Below are 22,182 nucleotides of genomic sequence, written 5' to 3'. Positions count from 1 at the left end.
GGAAGCATAGGCTCAAAGCTGGGTCCTTGCACTTATCGGTTACTCCACTGCTGGGCCACCTACTCTGAGTATTTTCCCAAAGGAAAACAATATCACTCTGTCAAAAAAATGTCTGTATCTGTATATTAATTGAGAAGTATTTACAGTTGTCAAGGAAACAAAAGCCTAATATACTGCACATGTACATAAATCTAATATATACACATGTACACTCTGGAATATTATTAAGCTGTAAGAGAGGAACTCCTCCCAATTATGATAACATGGTAGATGCTTGAAATAAGTCAAATGGAGAACACTAAATACTGTACTATTTTACTTATATGGACAAGTTAAAAAAAAAACCTGAGGCATAATGAACATATTGATGACTTCCAAGTGTAAAATCCCATAAAATGTGTGATGGTGAGTAAAGGGGGGTGAAAGTGGTTTTGTCCAGAAACTATTGTAAATAAACCAATCTTTAGGATAATGTACAACTTGGTAAAAGAAGAGAAATAGATAATCTTTTTCTTTCTTTCTTTCTTTCTTTTCTTTTTTTTTTTTTTTTTTTTTTTTTTTTAGCATTTCTGAGCCCTTTAAGTCAATCATCTAAGCAACAGAATCTTTTGGTTTTGGAAGAGAAAAAAGAATCAACGGTTTTTCTGGCATATGGTGAAAATGTAGAACTTTTGGAAGGTGCCCTTTTCTATATACAGAAACTGATTGAAAGTAAGCAGTCCTGTTATACCAATAAAGATGAGTGTATCAAAAACTTTGATGAAAAAGAGTATCAGGAATTGAATGAGCTGCAGAAGAATTTGAGTGTTGCTATTTCCTTGGATACTAAAAAGTCTTCAATAGAGGTGTTGGGAACTGGAGATGTTACACATGCTAAAAATAAAATTGAGGAAATGATCAAAAGAGTTAGAGCCAAAGAACAGGAATTACAAGCAGATTGGATCAGTGAATTTATAGAATGGCAATATAATGAAAATAACAAGTTTCATTGTTTTGGCAAAATAACAAATCTGCTGTTGGAGGAGGCAAGGAAAGCAAACAGAAAGGCAATTGAGGTTCAAATTAATCATCAGACCTACAAAGTGGACTTGAACACATACACTGCTACAAATGCACAGGGACACACACTGCAGGTTAAACGCCTTACAAAATCTGAAGGTGAGTCAAAGTGTTATACTTGTTATTCGTTATTTTATACCTGCTTTGAGTTTAATACATTTTATGCATATACACATGCTATAGATACATAAAATAACTAACCCTAAATTGAAGGCTTTACATGAGGACTAGGAAAATACATCTGGGACTCAGAAAACAGTCTGAGGAGATCATCTTAATGTAACAATAGCCAAACTTGTGACCATCCCCACAGTTTTCAAAAGTCCCAGAGCCTGTTCTGTTGGGGAGCTAATGTTGCTTTGAGTAAAAGAGGAATAACCATGAAATCTATAGAAAAAAGTGGTCTAAGTTTTCTACAACAAAAGGTAGAAGACAGGCTGGTGTGATTGAGCTCTCTCTGTGCCTGATAACCCAGAAGATCTGGACTCTGACTTCTCCTGGAATCATTTCTTCCTCTGTCCTGAACATAATGCTCCTTGACACACAGACATCAGGAAGCAGCACTCAGATTCTCTGGTGGATCTACTCCCTGAGAAGGGGATGCTTGTCTGCGTAGACAGTTATTTCCCCTTCCAGCCACAGAAGTCCCCACTGAAAACTATTGTAGTAAATAGGCTCCTCATGCAGTGTTTTCATCTCTTGTGAGATCAGTGTGAGTTAATCCCCAGAGTTTTGCAGCTATGAAGAAATGACAAATCTATGTGACATTCCATTTAGTAGAAAAGTAGACTGTCACCATAACCATCTAGGGCAAAAGCTGCCACCTATCCCATTCAGAAGGCCACTATTGAGAAGAATGACCTTGTGAAGGTGATAAGTTCTAGCAAAGTCCACACATTTGGGACAAAGACAATAATATCTAATTCAAAGCATTGTAGAGAAGCAATTTATTAGTACATTACTAAAATAGGATGTGAGAGTCTCAGTAGACTATATAGCAGTTACCTACACTGGCAATTCTCAAATCTGAGCATGATGAAATCTTGTTAAGATGCAAGAACAAAGGCTCCATCATTTAGAGATTTTGATTTAGTACATCTATGGAGTTTTGTGGTTATTTTATTTACTTTTTGACAGGATATAAATTCAGAGGGAAGGAGAGATAGGCATAAAAGAAGGAGGAGAAGAAGAGTGAAAAAGGAAGGGGAAGAGGAAGAGAGGGTGAGGAGGGTGAGGGAAGGGAAGGGGAGAAGGAAGGAAGGAAAGAGAGAAAAAGAGAGTAAGAGGGAGAGGAAGAGGGGGAGGGGATGGGGAGAGGGGGAGAGAGAGGGAGGGAGGGAGGGAGAGAGAGAGAGAGGAGAGAGAGAGATTTGTATCCTGGCTTCACTGTTGGTGAATCTGCTTCCCTGCAAATGGGTTCTAGGGGTTTGAACCTGGGTCCTGTGCATTGTAATGTGTGTACTCAACTAGTAAACCACTGCCTGAGCCCAATATATATTTATTCACTTACTGGATAGAGTCAGAAAGAAATATATAGGGAAGGAAGAGATGGAGAGGGAGAGAGAAAGAGAGAACACTGCTTCACCACTCATGAAACCTTGCCCCTGCAGATCAGGACCTGGGTTTGAACCTGGTTCCTTGTGCACTGTAATGTGTGTGCTACCAAGTGTGCTACCGACTGGGCTCAGGTTTTTGTTTTGTTTTGTTTTAAACAAACTCTAGGATAGACTTTGATGTGGGTTGTTTGTGGTCCGTATGTTAGAGACGTTTTCTTATACAAGAACCTCTTGAGCACGTGGAATTATTTAAGAACACAATGGTATTCAGTTGTTCAAAGCTTGCTTGTAACATGGAATGTGTAGATGAGTTCCCAGATGCAAGGATCTCTCAAATGTCTGCCTTGCAGTTGAAATCCCTGCACACTGGAGTGACATGAGGCAGCAGAATGTCCTTGTGGTGGCACTTCAGCCTTCGGATCCAGAGTACATGGCTGTGGCAAACAAGTTTAACCAGACCTGTGCAAACTTCAAAATAAAGAAGGTAAGTCTCCTGCTCCCATGGATATTCTCACTGGTGGAAATCAGTGGGCCTGGGCAGATTCACTTTCCAGTATATGTATATATATTCTTTCTCCAACATATATTTACTACAAAATTTAATTTAAAATATTACAGATAATTAGATGGTAGAATCTAATCACATCATCATAATTATTAAGACATTCAGATTTAATTTTAATGCTACTTATTATAGCATAGTTTTTTGGGGGGCACTTAAATTTTTTGTTATAACATTAATTTGTTTATAAAATAAAAATTAGAAAATATAGACAAAAACCATAGGATAAGAGGTGTAAAATTCCACACATTTTCCAGCTTCAGAGTTCCATATCCTATCCCCTCCACTGGAAGCTTTCCTATTCTTTATCTCTCTGGGAGTATGGACCCAAGATCATTATGGGGTGAAAAATGTGGAAGGTCTGGATTCTGTAATTGCTTCTCCACTGGACCTGGGTATTGGCAGGTCAATCCATACTCCCAGGATGTTTCTGTCTTTGCCTAGTGGGGCAGGAATCTTGAGAGATGGGGTTCCAGGGTACACTGGTGAGTTCATCTGCCCCAGGGGAGTCAGACTGGTGTCATGGTAGCATCTGCAACTTGGTGTCTGAAAAAGCATTAAGATATAAAGAAGAACAAATTGTTTAATAATCTGGAACCTAAAGGCAAGAATATAGCAGATGAGATTTGAGGTTTCCATTTTGGAAAAAGTTAGTAGGTCTATTTTAGGTATATTCCAAGGGCCCATGGCCTTACTAATTTTTGCCTGAGCCTAACAGCTAACATGCAGGTGGGCTAAAGGTATTATCTGGGGAGATGGTGGCAGGGTTGGGAATAGGATTAGAAAGCTGGATCAGGGCAGAGAGAAACTCCCAAATCTGGGAAATGTATATAAATACCTATTTCTTATATCACTTCTCTCAATCACTCTAAGGCTAACCTTGTCAGACAAAGTAAGGGTTACAAAAGCTAGATAAGGGCAAGAGACTGGCAGACTTGAAGCTTAGTAAGCTCTTTGGCTTACTACCAGTCCACCTCATTTCCCGGGACTCTAGTCAGGGAATCCTGGCATTCCCACACAGTCATGATGGGCCTAGACCTCTAATAGATCCCTCTCTCCACTGTCACTGATCATCTCCATCAGGAACAACATAAATGGATCCCTATGTCAGCCCCTATAGGACCTTGCACTCACTGTGGATCAGCAATGGTAGGGACTGCCCCATTCTTGGAATGGAAGTTGGACCAAAATCCTCCACCATTTGAGGAAGATGAGTCTGGTAATGGGTGCAACCTAGAATGTTCCTAATTATGAACAAAGAATGTGAGCTCAGACCTACAGGTATGCAGAGGTTACACAGGGTCCTGCACCGAATATAAGCCCCAGCTCAAATCAATGGGGTTTATAGTTAATGGTATAGCATATTTTTAAACTGCAATAGAATATTAGTATGACAATGACACATATTTGCTTTGTGAGGCAAGATAATAAAAAAACCAACAATAGGGATTTGAAGCAACCATTATAAAGAGATTTGAAGACCCTTGATATTACGATTATTTATTCTGATTCATAATTCATACTTGAAGACTTTACTTCCTTGATAAACCCAACAGTGCTTTTCTAGTTCAATTCACTTATTTTAATATATTTACTGTTAAACATTAATTTTGGTTTTTGAAATAATATTCTCTTTTAATTTGTGTGCACTACTGCTTGGATGCTTCATCCCCCCAGTTACTTTACTAATAAAATGATTACTTACAAGGCTATTGCCATCTTAGAAGTAGTTTCATATTTCCTATGTGTGGAAATATTCCAGTTTATTTACTTATTAACTTATTTATTAAAAATTAGTTATTTATTAAAGTGTCACCCTATATTTTCCATTTTGTTTTTCTTAGATTATACCTATGAGTGAGATTACCTGGTATCTATTCCTTCTCCTTCTGCCTTATTTCAGTTAACTTGAATCTAGTTTTATCTATGTCATAGCAAAAGAGAAGATGTAATCTTTTGTTACAGTTGAGTAGTAGTCCACTGAATTGTCTATATGACAGCTTCCTTATCGAGTCATCTTTGAGTGCTAGCAGTTTCCATATTTTGGTTATTACAAATACCACTGCAGTGAACATAGATGTGCATAAATCTCTTTGGATTGGTGTTTTCACTTTATCTTACTAGATATTGAAAGTAGGAATTGATGGATCATATGGTGAGTACATTCTTAAAAATTTTGTGTAAATTCCATACTGTTATCCACAGGATTTGGATCGTTTACATTCCTGTCAACTGTGCAAATGGTTCCTTTTCTTGATTGCCCACAAACACTTGTTTCTTTTAAATATTTTTATTAATTTAGTTATGATAAACAAGTATATTTGATCAGAGGGGTACAATTCTACACAATTCCGTTCACCAGAGTTACACATCTCATCTCCTCCACTGGAAGCTTTCCTATTCTTTATCCCTCTGGGAGCATTCTCACAGGGGTGAGGTGGCATCTACTTGTTTTGACTTGGCTTCTTTGATGATTAGAATCTCTGAGTACTTTCCCATATGCCAAATCTCTTATCTGGTAAAGACTCAATTTAGCTCTCTTCATTTACTAATATTTGTTAATCATTTAATAATAGTGTTGTTTTTAGTTGCTGAATTTTTTGAGTTCTATATATATGACTACTAATCCTTAATCTGATATATAGTGTAAAGTATCTTCTTCATGTTTTTGTTGTTGTTGTTATGGGTGATGGTTTATTTTGCTTTGCAGAAGCTTTTCAGCTTATTTCAGTCTTGTTTTATGTTTGCTTTTTTTAAATCCATGTTACTGTACTCAAAGGTCCCTCTCTTTTAAACTTAGAATGTAATTTTATTAACAAAATATTATTTTACCTTAGTTTTCTATAGTATATTAAACTCATTGAATGAGATATATAGAAAGTAAAAAAAATGGCATTGTGATATCAATTATAAATTAACGGTATCGTATGTTTCTTCTTAAACTAGCTGGTTTTGTTTAGTTTTTTTTCTTTCTCTACTATAAGGATTGATGGTTTACAGCTAGTAGTAAATACAGTTCTCTGCAAAAAACACTCACCCCCAGCCGAGGTTCTTCTCCATCATTGTGAACCAGGACCTGAAAGCACACACCTCTCCTTTACTTGGGTGCAATACCCCAAACCTAGCCCAAGTTCTGTTTTGTGTTTCCCCTTCTGTTCTTATTTCTCAATTCAGTCTATGAGTGAGATCATCTCATATTCGTTCTTTTCTTTCTGTATTATCTCACTTAAGTTCGTTCGTTCATTCCTTCCTTCCTTCCTTCATTTTTTTCTTTCTTTTGTTTACCACACCCTTCACCATGGGTCTGTGTCCTAATCTCCACCCCCACAGATAACCACTATAATTCTCCCATAGTCTTAGAAATAGGTTGATATTCCCCCCCCCTGTTTTTTATAAAAAGGGAACATTGTCTAAACCATAGGATAAGAGGGGTACAACTCCACACAATTTCCACCACCAGAACTCTGTATCCCATCCCCTCCCCTGATAGCTGTCCTATTCTTTAACCTCAGGGAGTATGGACACAGGGTCATTGTGGAATGCAGGATGTGGAAGGTCTGGCTTCTGTAATTGCTTCCCTGTTGAACATGGGTGTTGACATCTTGATCCATAGCCTGTCTCTCTCTTTCCCTAGTGGGGTAGGGCTCTGGGGAAATGGAGCTCCAGGACACATTGGTGGGATTGTCTGTGCAGGGAAGTCTGGTCGGCATCATGCTAGCATCTGGAACCTAGTGGCTGGAAAGAGAGTTACATAAAAAGCCAAGCAAATTGTTAACCAATCATGAACCTAAAGGCTGGAATAGTGCAGATGAAGAGTTGAGGAGTCTTTCTAATATAGATAGCTAATAGACCTATTGTAGTTATATTCCAAAGGGCCTGTGGCTATACTAGTGTTTTTTCTTTCCCAGAGCCTGAAATCTGATATGCAGGTGGATCCAAGTTATGGTCTGGGTAGATGATGTCATGGCTAGAAAAAGGACCGGAAAGCTGGATCAGGGAAGAGAGTAGCTTCCCAATATAGGAAAGGGGTATAAATATTGTTGTCTATAAACCCCATCGATTTGATGTGGTCTGGGACCCATATTCAGCTTAGGAGCCTATGTGACCTCTGCATGCCTATAGATCTGAGCTCACATTCTGTGGTCATGAGTAGGAATGTTCCAAGCTGCCCCGGTATCAGGACCCATCTTCCTCAGGTATAGCATAGATTATGTTGTCCATACTCCCTTCAGAAGATGGAACATTCTCTACTGTTGTTGATCCAAGTTGAGGGCAAGGTCCTATGGGGGTCCACAAAGAGGTCTATTTTGTTGTTCCTGATAGAGATGACCGGTAATAATGGAGAGAGGGATTTATTTGAGGTCAAGGCCCATCATGTCTATATGGGAATCTCCAGAATCTCCGACTAGGGCCCCAGCTGATGGGGTGGCCTGATAGTGACTAAAGAGTCATCATTAAAGTATGCCAGTCTCTTGCCCTTTTCAGCTTTTGCAGTCCTTGCTTTGATAAGGTTAACTTTGGAGTGAGTGAAGGAAGTGTAATAGGAAGTAGGTGAGGAGGGTATCTAAGTCTAAGTAGACACTATTTCATTAGGAATTTTATACAGACTCACTGCAGACTATTCTGTACTTTTGCTTTCAGGTATATATCTTGCCCTACTTTATGGATACATGTGAACATAGGCTCTATCTCACAGGACCTGGTCTATCTATGTTTGGGGACTTTGTTAGGAATTGAACGACCTGGAATGGAATTAGAGAATACTATGAAAGGAAAGGTCTCATCTGAGTGATGAGGGTGAAGGGTTGGCACTCCATGCCTGACATCTCTGGACACAGTCTGAAGTGAAGTATGCTGAAGTGGTACTCATTGCATTGATTAGGTTGGGATCAGCAGATGGAATATCATTTGGTATGAAGTGAGAGAAGCATGCAGGAAAGTGAGCCCCACCCTAGAGGTTCCAGGACTGGGGGAAATATAGGCTCTAAAGAGAAAGCAGGAGGTTCCTGCTGTCTTAGGGTTTAAGAAGACAATAGACAGTTATTGCTATAATTAAATTATTTGGCAACTGGGTTAACTTTGAAATATCCCTTTGTTAGGATTTGCTGTATTATATACAACATCACAATACTTTATGTCCTTTGACATTATTTGTATATAGCTGTGCCACCCACCGGTTGCTTCTGTTCTCCCTGGTCTAGGCTTTTAAGAGAGTCAACATATCAAAGACTCAGCCTATGTATTAAAAAGACTCAGTTTATGTTTTTAAAAGTTTGAGACATACAATCAATTTTTTCCTCTCATATTAATTAAATAGTGACTTATATGGCTAAAAATTAATAGGCATGTACATAAACACCATTCCCACCACCAAAAGACTGTGTCCCATACCATCCCCCACCTCTGCTGCATGAAGTTGAACATCCACCCTCACCCTCAATCCAGGGTTTTTACTTCGGTGCCCTACTCCAAATTCAGTCTAATCCTGCTTTGAGTTTCCCTTTCTGTTATTCTTTCTCAATTTCTGTTGATGAGTGGGATCATCCCATACTCATCTTTATCTTTCTGACTTAGTTCACTTAACATAATTCCTTCTAGTTATTTCCAAGATGGGCCAGAGAAGGTGGGTTCATTATTCTTAATAGCTGTATAGTATTCTATTGTGTATATACCACAGCTTTCTCAGCCACTCATCTGTTGTTGGACACCTGGGTTGCTTCCAAGTTTTAGCTATTATGAATTGTGCTGCTATGAACATAGGTGTACACATATCATTTGTCTGGGTGTTATGGAATTCTTGGGGTATATCCCCAGGAGAGGAGTATGGAAGGTCCATGTCTGTTTGTTTGTTTTTTTGCCACTATATTCTGTGTATGAGTGAAACAATTCTGTAGTTGTCTTTCACCTCCTTACTTGCTTCACTAAGCATAGTCTCTAATTCCATCCACTTTATCCCAAAGGACACAATATCATTTTTTTTATCACTGAATAATACTCTGTTAAGTATATATCCCATAACATTTTTATCCAGTCATTTGTTGAAGGATATTTTGGTTGTTTCCAAGTTTTTGCTATTGTGAACTTCAAATCTTCAAAGACATTTCTGAAGCAGACATCATAGAATATTAAGTCAACATCTTTTTCTATATTTTCTGAATCCTACGCAAATCATTAATCCATTCTGAGTTGACTTTTGTGCATGTGGTGATCCAGTTCCATTCTTCTTCATGTAGACACCTACTTTCCTCAACACCATTTTTAAAAGACTCTCCTTTTTTCCACTTTATGTTCTGAGCAACTTTGTTGTAAATTGACCATATGTATGAAGACTTATTACTGGCATTTCAATTTTATTGCATTTATTTGTGTGCCTATTTTTGTTCTAGTACCACATTTGATTGCTTTATTTAAAATATTTTATTTACTTTATTTATTGGGGGATAATGGTTTACAGTTAACAGCAAAACACAATAGTTTGTACATGCATAGCATTTCCCAGTTTTTCACATAACATTTCAACCCCCACTAGGTCCTCCTCTGCCATCATGTTCCAGCACCTGAACCCTCCCCTCCACCACTGCCCTCAGAGTCTTTTACTTTGGTTCAATACACTATGTTTATTTTTAATGAGAGAGAAGAGAGAAGGAGAGAGATACAGAGACAGAGAGGTAGAGAGAATGACCAGAGCACTGCTCAACTCTGGCTTATGGTGGTGTTGGGGATTTACCCTAAGATCACAGAGCTTCAAGAATTAAAGTCTTTTGCATAATTATTATGCTGTCTCCCCTGCTTCACATTTGATTCTTAAAGTTCTGTAATATACTTTGAAGTCAGGTGATGCTTCCATTCTTTTTTTTTTTTAAAGTTTTTATTTCTTTATTGGGGAATTAACGTTTTAGAGTTGACAGTAAATACAATAGTATGTACATGCATAACATTTCCCAGGTTTCCACACAACAATACAACCCCCACTAGGTCCTCTGGCATCCTGTTCCAGGACCTGAACTCTCCCTCCCCTGCCCCCCAACCCACCACAGTCTTTTACTTTGGTGCAACACACCAACTCCAGTCAAAGTTCAGCTTAGTGTTTTCTCTTCTGATCTTATCTATCTTCCCATACTCATCCTTCTGTTTCTTTCTTTTTTTTTGATGCTTCCATTCTTATTAATTTTTCATGAGTTTTTTACAATTCTGTTTCTACTGTGATTCCAAACTTTTCTTTTTATTTTCTCTTTAAATTTTTTTTATAAAAAGGAAATATTGACAACACTATAGGAAAAAGTGGTACATTTCCACACAATTATCACCGCCAGAACCCTGTATTCAATCCCCTCCCTTGAAGGCTTTCCTGTTCTTTAGTTCTTCCAATCCATGAACATTCCATTTATTTGTGAGTTTTTTTATTTATTTTAAGAGAGATTCATAATTTTCAGTGTACAGATCTTTCACATGCTTTGTTAAATTTAATCCTAGATACCTAATTACTTTTGTGAGTATTGTAAAAGAGATTGATTTCTGTATTTCTTCTGGTTTGCTATTTTCATAGAAGAAAGTCACTGACTTTTGTATATTAAATTTGTAGCCTGCCACTTTACTATATTGCCCAAGAAATTCTAGAAGTTTTCTGGTAGGTTCTTTTGGATTTTCTATATATACTTTCATAACATTGGCAAACAGTCAGTTTTCTAATAGATTCTAGATTTGTCTGATTCGTTTTAGGTGCTACGATCCAGGAGCCAAGGAGATTCCTCCACACCTTGGAGGTCACTATCTAGGGACTGGTCAGAGTGTAAACACTGGTCTGTAGTTAAATCCTTTCACACTAGGATTTAATCCTTACTGAGCTAGAGATGAATTTTCATACATAATTCCCTTTCGTTCCAAGACAGCCTAGTACTTCTCCCATTGTTAGAACATGATTAGGCAAGGTAGTATTCCAGGAGAATGGAGGAGATATTTGAGTAAGAAAGTGAACTAGACAAGAACAGTGACAGTTCTCAGAATTAAAGTAGAAAATAGAATCTGGAGAGACTTTATTAGTCAAATTTATGTAATAAACATACTAAACAAATTTATTTCAGATGGAATTACATAAATTTACTTCAGATGGAATTTAAAGTTAGATTAACATTCTACCTAGGGTCTGTTTTATGAAATTGTAGACCTGAAATATTTCTAAATACAAAAAAACCCTGCCGTTTTGCATAGAATGCAGTTATTGTAATTTGTTTTTATGAAATTAGTGGATTTTTTTCTTTGCCTCCAGGATTATTTCTGGGGCTCTGTGCCTGCACTACAAATTCACTGTTCGTGGAGGCCATTTTCTCCATTGTATTGCTCTTGTCGTTATTGCTGGATAGGACAGAGAGAAATAGAGAGAGAAGGGGAAGACAGGGAGAAAGATAGACATCTGCAGACCTGCTTCACCGCCCCTGAGGGAACCACCCTACAGGTGGGGACCACCCTACAGGGGGCTCAAACCCGGATCATTAGCGTGGTCCTTGAGCTCCACTCCATGTGCGCTTAATCCGGTGAGCTACCACCTGGCCCCCATTAGTGAATCATTTTTCTCTTATATCTGATCTTGGCACTGGTACATTGTATCTCCTGACTGATTTGCAGATCGAGAGAATCCAAAATACAGTTCTCTGGAACAGTTACCAGGTAAAGAAAAGAGCTATGGATGCCAAGAATGGCCAAATGGCAAATGAGAAGCTGCTCTTCCATGGGACAGACGCTGACTCAGTGCCATATATCAACACAAACGGCTTTAACCGCAGTTATGCTGGAAGGAATGGTAAGGAAGCAATCATCTACCTGCTTCAAATCAAGTATTTATCATGGGCACCCAAATAGAAGCAACTGGATTATATTGTATTTCCTTGTGGTTGGTGAGCATATTAAAGCCAGATTCAGAGTCGCATTCAACATATTTCGTTCCAAAGGGCATGAATTCTGAAGTGGATGAATTATTTTTTATAATTAATCACAGTCATATTAATAAGAGGTTTTGAAGAAGGATACACTGAGAAAACACAACACAAACACAAACTGCGGAGAGGTAAAAGAAACCCCTTAAAACAATCACAAAGTTACTAAATGTCTCATGCAACTGTCATTAGTTTATTACCAAATTTTACTTGTTCAGTCAATGCACTTTAATTTTTTAATATGGGTATCTAGGCACAGAAAGGCAGAGGGAGGTGAGTTAGGTAGATGGGAAAAGGGAATTCTGCAACAAATGTTGTTGAGAAACTTGTATAGCTAAATGCAAGGAAAAATGAGATAAATTAGGTTATTATTTAACAAAAGTGGTCTCCAAATAGATTAAAGGTTATAAGACCTGAGATTAAAAAATATGTAGAAGAAAGAATGTGGTACACTAATGAACATCAAGTGAAAATGTCTGTTGGGAGTTATCTGCAATGGCAAAGAAAACACAACTAAAATAAAATAAGTGGGACTACATCAAATTAAAAGGCTTTTATACAGCAAAACACCACAATAAACAAAAAAGCAATCCACTGTCTAGAAGAAATTATTTGTACATCATACATTAAACAAGGCAGCCAAAATATTTGAAAAAGCCACACAACAGAACACTACATGACTCTAAAAAAGATAAGCAGAAGATTAGAAATAGACACATCCAAAAAGAATATGTATAGGAATGCATACATGTTAATAAGTACAAGAAAAATTATGTCATTAATTATTAGGAAATGCAATCAAAACCACTAGGAAATAAACCCATACACTTGTGATACTGTTATATATTAAAAAAGAAAAAGTGTTGGTGATGGTATGGAAAAAAGTAAACTTTGTGGAAATGTAAATTGGTTCAGTATCTATGGAAAATAATGTGAATATTGCTTAAAATACTGAAAATTGAGTCAGGGATATATCATAGCGGTCTATTCACCAGACCTTCATGCCTGGAACTAAATTAAGTCAAAGCACACATGTTACCATGTGCTAACACCCAGGTTCAAGCCTCTGGACCCCACCTTCTGGAGGAAAGCTACACAAGCAATGAAGCAATGTCCCTCTTTCTCTCCTCTTTCCCCTCTCCCTCTCAACCTCCTCTTACTATTTTTCTATGTCCTATAAAATAATAGGTAAAAAAAATTGCTAAAATGGCCACCAAAAATTCACTGTGTAGACACCAACTCCCAGTAACAACTGGAGCCAATTTAAAAAAAAAAAGGCAAATGGGGGTCCAGGCAGTGATGCACCTGGTTAAATGCTCACATTATAGTGTACGAGGACCTGGGTTCAAGCCCCCAGTCCCCACCTTCAGGGAGAAAGCTTCACAGGTGGTGAAGCAGGGCTGCAGGTGTTTCTCTGTCCCCCTTTCTACCCCTCCCCTCTCAATCTCTGTCTCTATCCAATAATTAATTAATTAAATAATTAATTAAAAAAGATAGACACATCCTTATGTTCAGAACAACAGTATTAACAATAGAGAAAATATAGAACCACCTAGATGTTCGTACATGGATAACTGCCTAAAGAAATTGTGGTATGTATAATCAATGTAATACTACTCAAATATTATGAAAGATAAACTTTTCTCTCTTTTGAAAGTGTGGGCAAAGCTTGATGTGATTATACTAATTCAGATAAGTCAGAAAGTGAATGGCAATGACTAGATACTTTCTTTTATATGTGGACTATAAACAACCAAAGTAATGTGCTGAAAAGACAGAGAAAAATAATCCTTAGGCTTTGAAAAAACTAGAGGAGGAGAGGAATGCTGATGAGATATATATACTGGTATAGGAAAATCAATCTAATAAAGAACTAGAACTTTGATTGGCAAGGGCAGGTACAGTCAGACTTACATATAGAGGTGTGAAGCTGTGCTTTACATGAACATTTTCTGGTATTGTAAGTCAGGGATAAGTCAATAATATTTTATTTTATTTTAAATGAGAATTTAGAGAGGAAAACAGAACATTAGTTTTAACAGATGCATATTATGAGAGAGCGTGAAACCAGAACATTACTGGATCATATGACCGGCCAGTGATTGACCTGAGGCCTTAGGCATATAAAGCATGCTCTCCATCTATTTCATCCTCGTGGCCATAGGAACATTATTTTAACAATATTTGACATATCAGATCAGTCGCTTAAATTATAGATGAAATTGCCATTTTTTAAAGTATTTCACTTTCAGGCTGGAGAGAGAGTGTAGTTATGCAAAGAAATAGCCCAGGTTCAATCTTCAGCACTACCATATGCCAGAGATAAGCAGTTCTCTACCTTAAAAATATTAAGTGAAAATATTTTGTTTCCTCTTCACAGCTGCAATGTATGGAAAAGGAACCTATTTTGCTGTTAATGCCAGATATTCATCAAGTGATATATACTCCAAACCAGACAAAAATGGGAAAAAGCGTGTGTATTATGTACGAGTACTTACTGGAATGTTCACACTTGGACATCAGTCATTACTTGTGCCTCCTCCAAAGAACCCTCAAAATCCTACTGACCTGTATGACACTGTCACAGATAATGTACAAAATCCTAATTTATTTGTGGTATTTTATGATTGTCACTCTTACCCAGAGTATCTCATCACATTTAGGCAGTAACATTTCAATATCCTTTGCAGAATGCATAACCCACTGAAAATACCTAGTTGAAAAACAAGTTTTAGCTTTTTCTCACTTTATAAGCACTTTATTTTATTTTTATGAGAGAATTAACAATGCTTTACAAAATTGTAAGATAATAAAGATACAATTCCCACCATCAGAGTTCTATGTCCCACCCCCTGTATTGGAAACTTCAGCACATTCTTCTTTCACATCAAAGGATATTTGTCACCGAAATCTTTAGCTTCTTTCATAACTGGAATGAATCACACCAGAGACAATGTAAAGTTCTCATCAGTAAATTTTATAGTTATGTTTAATATAAACAAATATAACACTCATTCATCTGAAGATTTATCTGTGCCATTACATAATTTCATAGTATTATTGTTATTTTTAAAAGGTGCTAACAATATTGTTTACCATTTCTGTAAAAAGGAGGAGAAATAAATATTTACAGATAAGCATGTGAATAAAAATATGTGTAAGCAAGACCCAAGATTTCATCAAGGAATAAGGACAACTGGAAGCAAGAAATAGACATTTCCAGTTCAGATGGTGTGGAAGGGGACTACAACATATGCAACATATGCAACATATGGCAGAGCAGGTCAGGCTCAACACAATTCTGCTGATGTCCCTAGTCAAGGAAAAGACTCTATATGCCATCACCAGAGTCCACTGTATGCCCTTCAAGGAAAAAACCTGAAAAATCACCAAACATTCACCAACAAAGCACAGACTACATAAATGATAACATATAAAATAAACTAATCCTGCTATATAAGAAAAATTAACCAACAAGTTTCAAGAGAGACTCTGTAAATATAAAAATCAGGAGTAACACTTATTTTTAAAGGGGCTTATGTGCTGGTACAGTGGGTATAGTGCCCACCTTACTGTGTGAAGTACTGGCTTGATCTCTGGCACCATATGGGAGCAGCATGGACAGCACAAAGGGCACTATATGGATGGTAGAAAGGTGCCTCTCATATATCACTCTTTACCTTCAGACTTTTGTTTTAAAATAAGCATTATGTTTTATTCTCTTAGAATTCAAATTTGACTCTGAGTCTTGGCAGTAACTTGTCTGTTTTCTTTATCTTTCTTCCATGAAGGAGTCCAATTTACTCAGTATACATATAGAATACTAAATATTTTTTTATATTTTTTATTTAAGAAAGGATAAATTAAAAAAACCATAGGGTAGGAGGGGTACAATTCCACACAATTCCCACCACCCAGTCTCCACATCCCACCCCCTCCCCTGATAGCTTTCCCACTCTCTATCCCTCTGGGAGCATGAACCCAGGGTCATTGTGGGTTGTAGAAGGTGGAAGGTCTGGCTTCTGTAATTGCTTCCCCGCTGAACGTGGGCGTTGACTGGTCGGTCCATACTCCCAGTCCGCCTTTCTCTTTCCCTAGTAGGATGGGTCTCCGGGGAAGCAGAGCTCCAGGACACATTGGTGGGGTCTTCAGTCCAGGGAAGCCTGGCCGGCATCCTGATGACATCTGGACCCTGGTGACTGAGAGGAGAGTTAACATACAAAGCCAAACATTGTTGAGCAATCATGGACCCAAAGATTGGAATAGTGGAGAGGAAGTGTTAGGGGGATACTCACTGCAAACTCTAGTGTACTTCTGCTTTCAGGTATATATTTTGCAGTAGTTTATGGATACGTGTGAACATATGCTCTCTCTCACAGAAACTGGTGTATATCTAGGTTTTGGGACTTTGTTAGAAAGTGAACCACCTGAGATGGAATTAGAGTATACTATGAAAGGAAAGGTCTCACTCCAGTAATGAAGCTGAAGGGTTGTCATTCCACACGTGAAGTCTCTGGACACAGTCTGAAGTGAAGCATGTTGAGGTTGCCATCGTTGCGTTGATTAGGTTGTGATCAGTAGATGCAATATTATTTTATATGGATTGGGAGAGGCATACAGGAAAGTGGGCCCTATCCAAGGGTTCCAGGACTGGAGGAAGTAGATGCTCTATAGTGGAGATGTGAGGTTCCTGCTGTCTTAGGGTTCAAAAAGACAATCGATAGTTAATTACATTATTTGGTAATTGGGTTAACTTTGAAAAGTCCTTTTGTTATGGTTTGCTGTACAGTACTGAGTATCTTGTATATAGCTGTGCTATTGGTTGCTTCTGATCTACTTGGTCTAGGCTTTTGAGAGAGTCCGCATATCAAATACACAGCCTATATATTAAAAAGATTCAGTCTGTGTTTTAAAAAACTACGAGAAATACAATTAATTTTCCCCCTCTCATATTAATTAACTAGTGTTTTATATGACTACATTTTACTAGGAGTGTACATAAACACCATTCCCACTACCAAAAGACTGTGACCCATCCATCCCAGCCAATCCCACCCCCCACTGTCCCAGGAAGCTGAATGTCTACCCCTCACCACAGGGTTTTTACTTTGGTGCCCTACTTACAATTTGGTCAGGTCCTGCTTTTAGTTTCCCTTTCAGATCTTCTTCCTCAACTTATGTTGATGAGTGAGATCATCCCATAGTCATCTTTATCTTTATGACTTAGCTCACTTAAAATAATTCCATCTAGCTGTGTCCAAGATGGGTCAGAGAAGGTGGGTTCATTGTTCTTGATAGCTGCATAGTATTCCATTGTGTATATATACCACAGCTTTCTCAGCCACTCATCTGTTGTTGGGTATCTGGGTTGCTTCCAGGTTTTAGCTATTATGAATTGTGCTGCTATGAACATAGGAGTACATACCTCTTTTTGGTTGGGTGTTATGGAATCTTTGGGGTATAACCCCAGGAGAGGAATTACTGGATCATATGGAAGGTCCATGTCTAGTTTGTGAGAGTTTTCCAAACTGCTCTCCACAGAGGCTGTACCAATTTACATTCCCACCAGCAATGTAAAAGGGTTCCTCTGTCCCCACAACCTCTCCAGCATTTGTTGCTGCTTTCCTTTTTGATGTATGCCATTCTTACAGGACTGAGGTGGTATCTCAATGTTGTCTTTATTTGCATTTCTCTGACAATCAGTGACCTGGAGCAGTTTTTCATATGTTTGTTAGCCTTTTGGATCTCCTCTGTAGTGAATGTTTTGTTCATATCCTCTGCCCATTTTTGGATGGGATCATTTGCTTTTTTGGTGCTAAGTTTGCTGAGCTCTTTATATATTTTGGTGATTAGTTTCTTGTCTGATGTCTGGCATGTGAAGATCTTCTCCCATTCTGTGAGGGCTCTCTTTGTTTGTTTAATAGTTTCTTTGGATTATGCAGAAGCTTTTCAATTTGATATAGTCCCATTGGTTTGTTTCTGCTTTAGTCTTCCTTGTAATTGGGTTTGATTCATCAAAGATGTCCTTGAGGTGTAGGTCGGAACTTTCCAATGTTTTACCAATGTTTTCCACTAAGTATTTGATTGTTTCTGGTCTGACATCCAGGTCTTTGATCCATTTGGAGTTGATTGTTGTTTCTGGTGAGATAAGTGGTTCAGTTTCATTCTTCTGCATGTTACAATCCAGTTTTCCCAGCACCATTTACCTCCTTCTTCCATTTAATGCTTTGGGCACCATTATCAAAGATTAGATGTCCATAGGTGTGGGGATTTATTTCTGGGCTTTCAATTCTGTTCCACTGGTCTGTGTGCCTATTTTTGTTCCAGTACCATGCTGTTTTGATGATGATGGCTTTATAATATAGTTTAAGGTCTTGGAGTGTGATGCCTCCATTTCTGTTTCTTTTCCTCAAGATGGTTTTGGCAATTCTAGGTGTTTTCAGGTTCCAGATAAATGCTTGTAGTGTTTGTTCTATTCTCTTAAAGAAGTTTGATGGAACTTTGATGGGTATTGCATTATATTTGTATGTGGCTCTGGGGAGAATATTCATTTTGATGATATTTATTCTTCCAATCCATGAGCATGGGATATTTTTCCATTTCTTGGTATCAGTTTCTATTTCCTTGAGTAGGGACTCATAGTTTTCAGTATACAAGTCTTTCACTTCTTTGGTCAACTTTATTGCTAGGTATTTGATTGATTTTGCTGAAACAGTAAATGGGAGTGATTTCTGGATGTCTTCTTCTTCAGATTTAGTGTTTGCATAAAGAAATGCCACTGATTTTTGTACATTGATTTTGTAGCCTGATACCTTGCTATATTGCCTAATAACTTCCAGTAGTTTTCTGCTGGATTCTTTAGGTTTTTCTATGTATACTATCATATCATTTGCAAATAGTGAGAGCTTGACTTCTTCCCTTCCAATCTGTATTCCTTTGATTCCTTTCTCTGGCCTGATTGCTATGGCAAGAACTTCCAATACTATGTTGAAGAGTAATGGTGACAGTGGACAGCCCTGTCTAGTCCCCAATCTGAGGGGGAATGCTTTCAGCTTCTGTCCATTGAGTATGATGTTGGCTGTAGGTTTGCTATATATAGACTCCACTATCTTGAGGAATTTCCCATCTATTCCCTTTTTTTGTAGAGTTTTGAGCATGAATGGGTGTTGGATTTTGTCAAAGGCTTTCTTTGCATCTATTGAGATAATCATGTGGTTTTTGGCTTTGTTTTTATTGATGTGGTGAATGACATTGATTGACTTACGGATGTTTAACCAGCCTTGCATACCTGGGGTGAATCCCACTTGGTCGTGATGAACAATCTTTTTGACATGTTGCTGTATCGGGTTGGGCAAGATCTTGTTTAATATTTTGGCATCTATGTTCATCAGAGATATTGGTCTGTAGTTTTCCTTTTTTGTTCTGTCCCTATCACCTTTTGTTATCAGGGTGATGTTGGCTTCATAGAGGTGGAAGGGAGTATTCCTGTTTTCAATCTTATGGAAAAGCTTAAGAAGTATGGGTACTAACTGTTTCCTGAAAGTTTTGTAGAAATCGTTTGTGAAGCCATCTGGTCCAGGACTTTTGTTGTTGGGGAGATTCTTAACAACAGTTTCAATTTCTTTGTCTGTGATTGGTGCATTTAGATTTTGTAGTTCTTCTTGGTTCAGTTTTGGAAGGGCATATGCTTCTAGGAATTTTTCCATTTCTTCCAGATTCTCTAGCTTGGTGGCGTATAGTTCTTTATAGAAGTTTCGCAGGATTCTCTGGATTTCTGTGGTGTCAGTTGTGATATCTCCTCCATCGTTTACAATTCTATTAATTTGAGTCTTTTCTCTCTTTTGTTTGGTGAGACTGGCTAGGGATTTGTCAATTTTATTTAATCTTTCAAAGAACCAAGATTTGGCTTCATTGATCTTTTGTATGGTTCTTTTATTTTCAATGTAGTTTATTTCTGCTCTAATTTTAGTGATTTCTGTCCTTCTGGTTGCTTTAGGGTTCCTTTGTTCCTCTTCCTCTAAGTCCTTTATATGTGCAGTAAGGTCGTTCATTTCAGCTTTTTCTTGTTGTTTAATATATGATTGTATGTCTATAAGTTTCCCTCTAGTACTGCTTTAGCTGTGCCCCAAATATTTTGATAGGTTGTGTCTTCATTTTCATTTGTTTCCAGGAACATTTGAATTTCCTGCTTGAGTGACTCTCTGACCCATTGGTTCTTAAGGAGCATGTTGTTTAGATTCCAAATTCTGTGACTTTTAATAATTTTCTGTTTGTTGTTAAATGTTAGTTTTACTCCACTGTGGTCTGAGAAGATACTTGGTATGATTTCAATGCTCTTGAATTTATTGATGCTGTCTTTGTGGCCTAACATGTGGTCTATCCTTGAGTATGTGTTATGTGGATTTGAAAAGAAGGTATATTCCAGTTTTTTGGGGTGAAGGACTCTGAAAATATCCAAGAGGTCTAGTCTGTCAATCTCTTCATCCAATTCTCTTGTATTATTGTTGGTTCTCTGCCTTTTTTATCTGTCTAAGTGTGAGAGTGGGGTATTGAAGTCTCCCACTATTATTGATGTATTTTTGGAATTCTTTCAGTAAGTGCTTGACATATTTAGATGGTCCCTCATTGGGAGCATAGATGTTAATAATTGTTAAGTCTTCTTGGCTGATTGACCCTCTAATCATTATATAATGTCCTTGCCTATCTTTTATTACTTTATTTAATTTAAAATCTATCATGTCTGAGATGATAAGGCTGTTCCTGCCCTTTTTTGTGGTCTGTTAGCCTGCATGATAGTTTTCCATCCTTTCACTTTAAGTCTGTGTTTATCTTGTTGTGAGAGATGGGATTCTTGCAAGTAGCATATGGTTGGGTTATGTTTTCTGATCCATCCCCCCACTCTGTGCCTTTTGATGGGTGAATTTAAGCCATTGATATTTATTGATATTATGGATTTAATGTACTGTAGTGCCATTGTTCAAAATAAATTTTTGTTTGCTCTGATATATTGCAAGTATTATAGTGATGTTCTTGTTTATAAGAGGTCTTTTAGAACCTCTTTCAGGGCTGGTTTGGTGATGGTTGCTTCCTTTAACTGTTGTTTGTCTAAGAAGGTTTTAGTCCCTCCATCTAGTTTGAATGAAAGCCTAGCAGGATACATTATCCTTGGTTGAAACCTTTTTTCATTCAGGGCTCGATAGATATCTTGCCATTCTCTTCTGGCTTTTAGAGTTTGAGTGGAGAAGTCTGCAGATAATCTTATGGGTTTTCCCCTGTATGTGACTTTTTGTTTCTCCCTTGCAGCCTTTAGGATCCTTTCTTTTTCTTATTGTGACTATGATGTGTCTTGGTGTCTTCAGGTCTGGATTGATTCTGTTTGGAACTCTCTGGGCCTCTTGAATCTTGATGTCCTTTTTGTTACTCAGGTCTGGGAAGTTTTCTTCTATTATTTCCAAAATGTTTGCTTCCCCTTCCTCTCTTTCTTCCACTGGCAGGCCAATTATATGAATGTTACTTCTTTTGAGATCATCCCATATGTCTCTGTTGTTGTTTTCAGTGTCTCTCAATATCTTTTTGAGCTCTTTCACCTCTTTCTTAGTTTTCTCTAACTTATCTTCTTTCTGACTAATTCTGTTTTCTGCTTCTGTTAGTCTGTTTTCCCTTGCCTCAGCTTCTTTCTTCATTACAGCTATTTCAGCTTTCAGTTCTCTAATTGCCTTAAGATAACCAGTATTTTCCTTGGGAGTCTCAACTGTTGTTTCCCTAATACTGCCATTCCTTTCCTCCAATGTTGTTTTCATTTCTGTGATAACGACTGCCACCTCTCCAGATTCAAAGGAGGTCTCGAAACTTTACATCAGGCTCAACCTGACGCTGTTGACTGGCTACGGAAGAAGGGCAAACGCTAGAAGAAGAATAAGTTTATTATTGCTTGCATACTTTTCTTATCGTTACTTCTGGCTTATTTTTAGTTTCTTCTGGGCTCTTGTCTTCATTCATTGGAATAGCAGTTTTATTTGTTTTTGATCTACCCATTTTTTTTATTTATGTGTTTCTTTTATTTTTATGCTCTGTT

At 37.7% G+C, this 22,182-nt stretch overlaps 1 protein-coding gene across 1 annotated transcript in view; it reads left to right on the top strand.

Annotated features, from left to right (window-relative positions):
• The window catches only part of LOC103122510 (protein mono-ADP-ribosyltransferase PARP14-like), a 79,235-nt gene extending 64,388 nt beyond the window's left edge, over positions 1 to 14,847 (top strand). Inside the window, exons 12-15 of the mRNA XM_007533125.2 lie at positions 565 to 1,158; positions 2,966 to 3,099; positions 11,800 to 11,974; positions 14,488 to 14,847. Of these exons, the coding sequence (XP_007533187.2) occupies positions 565 to 1,158; positions 2,966 to 3,099; positions 11,800 to 11,974; positions 14,488 to 14,777 (1,193 nt within the window). The 3' untranslated portion in view covers positions 14,778 to 14,847. The remainder of the gene's footprint in view (positions 1 to 564; positions 1,159 to 2,965; positions 3,100 to 11,799; positions 11,975 to 14,487) is intronic.
• Positions 14,848 to 22,182: the final 7,335 nt, after the last annotated feature.

Source organism: Erinaceus europaeus, chromosome 9 (genome assembly GCF_950295315.1).
Source record: "Erinaceus europaeus chromosome 9, mEriEur2.1, whole genome shotgun sequence".
NCBI lineage: Eukaryota > Metazoa > Chordata > Mammalia > Eulipotyphla > Erinaceidae > Erinaceus > Erinaceus europaeus.
The sequence above is the reverse complement of the archived record's forward strand: the minus strand, read 5'-3'. Positions and strand labels throughout refer to the sequence as shown.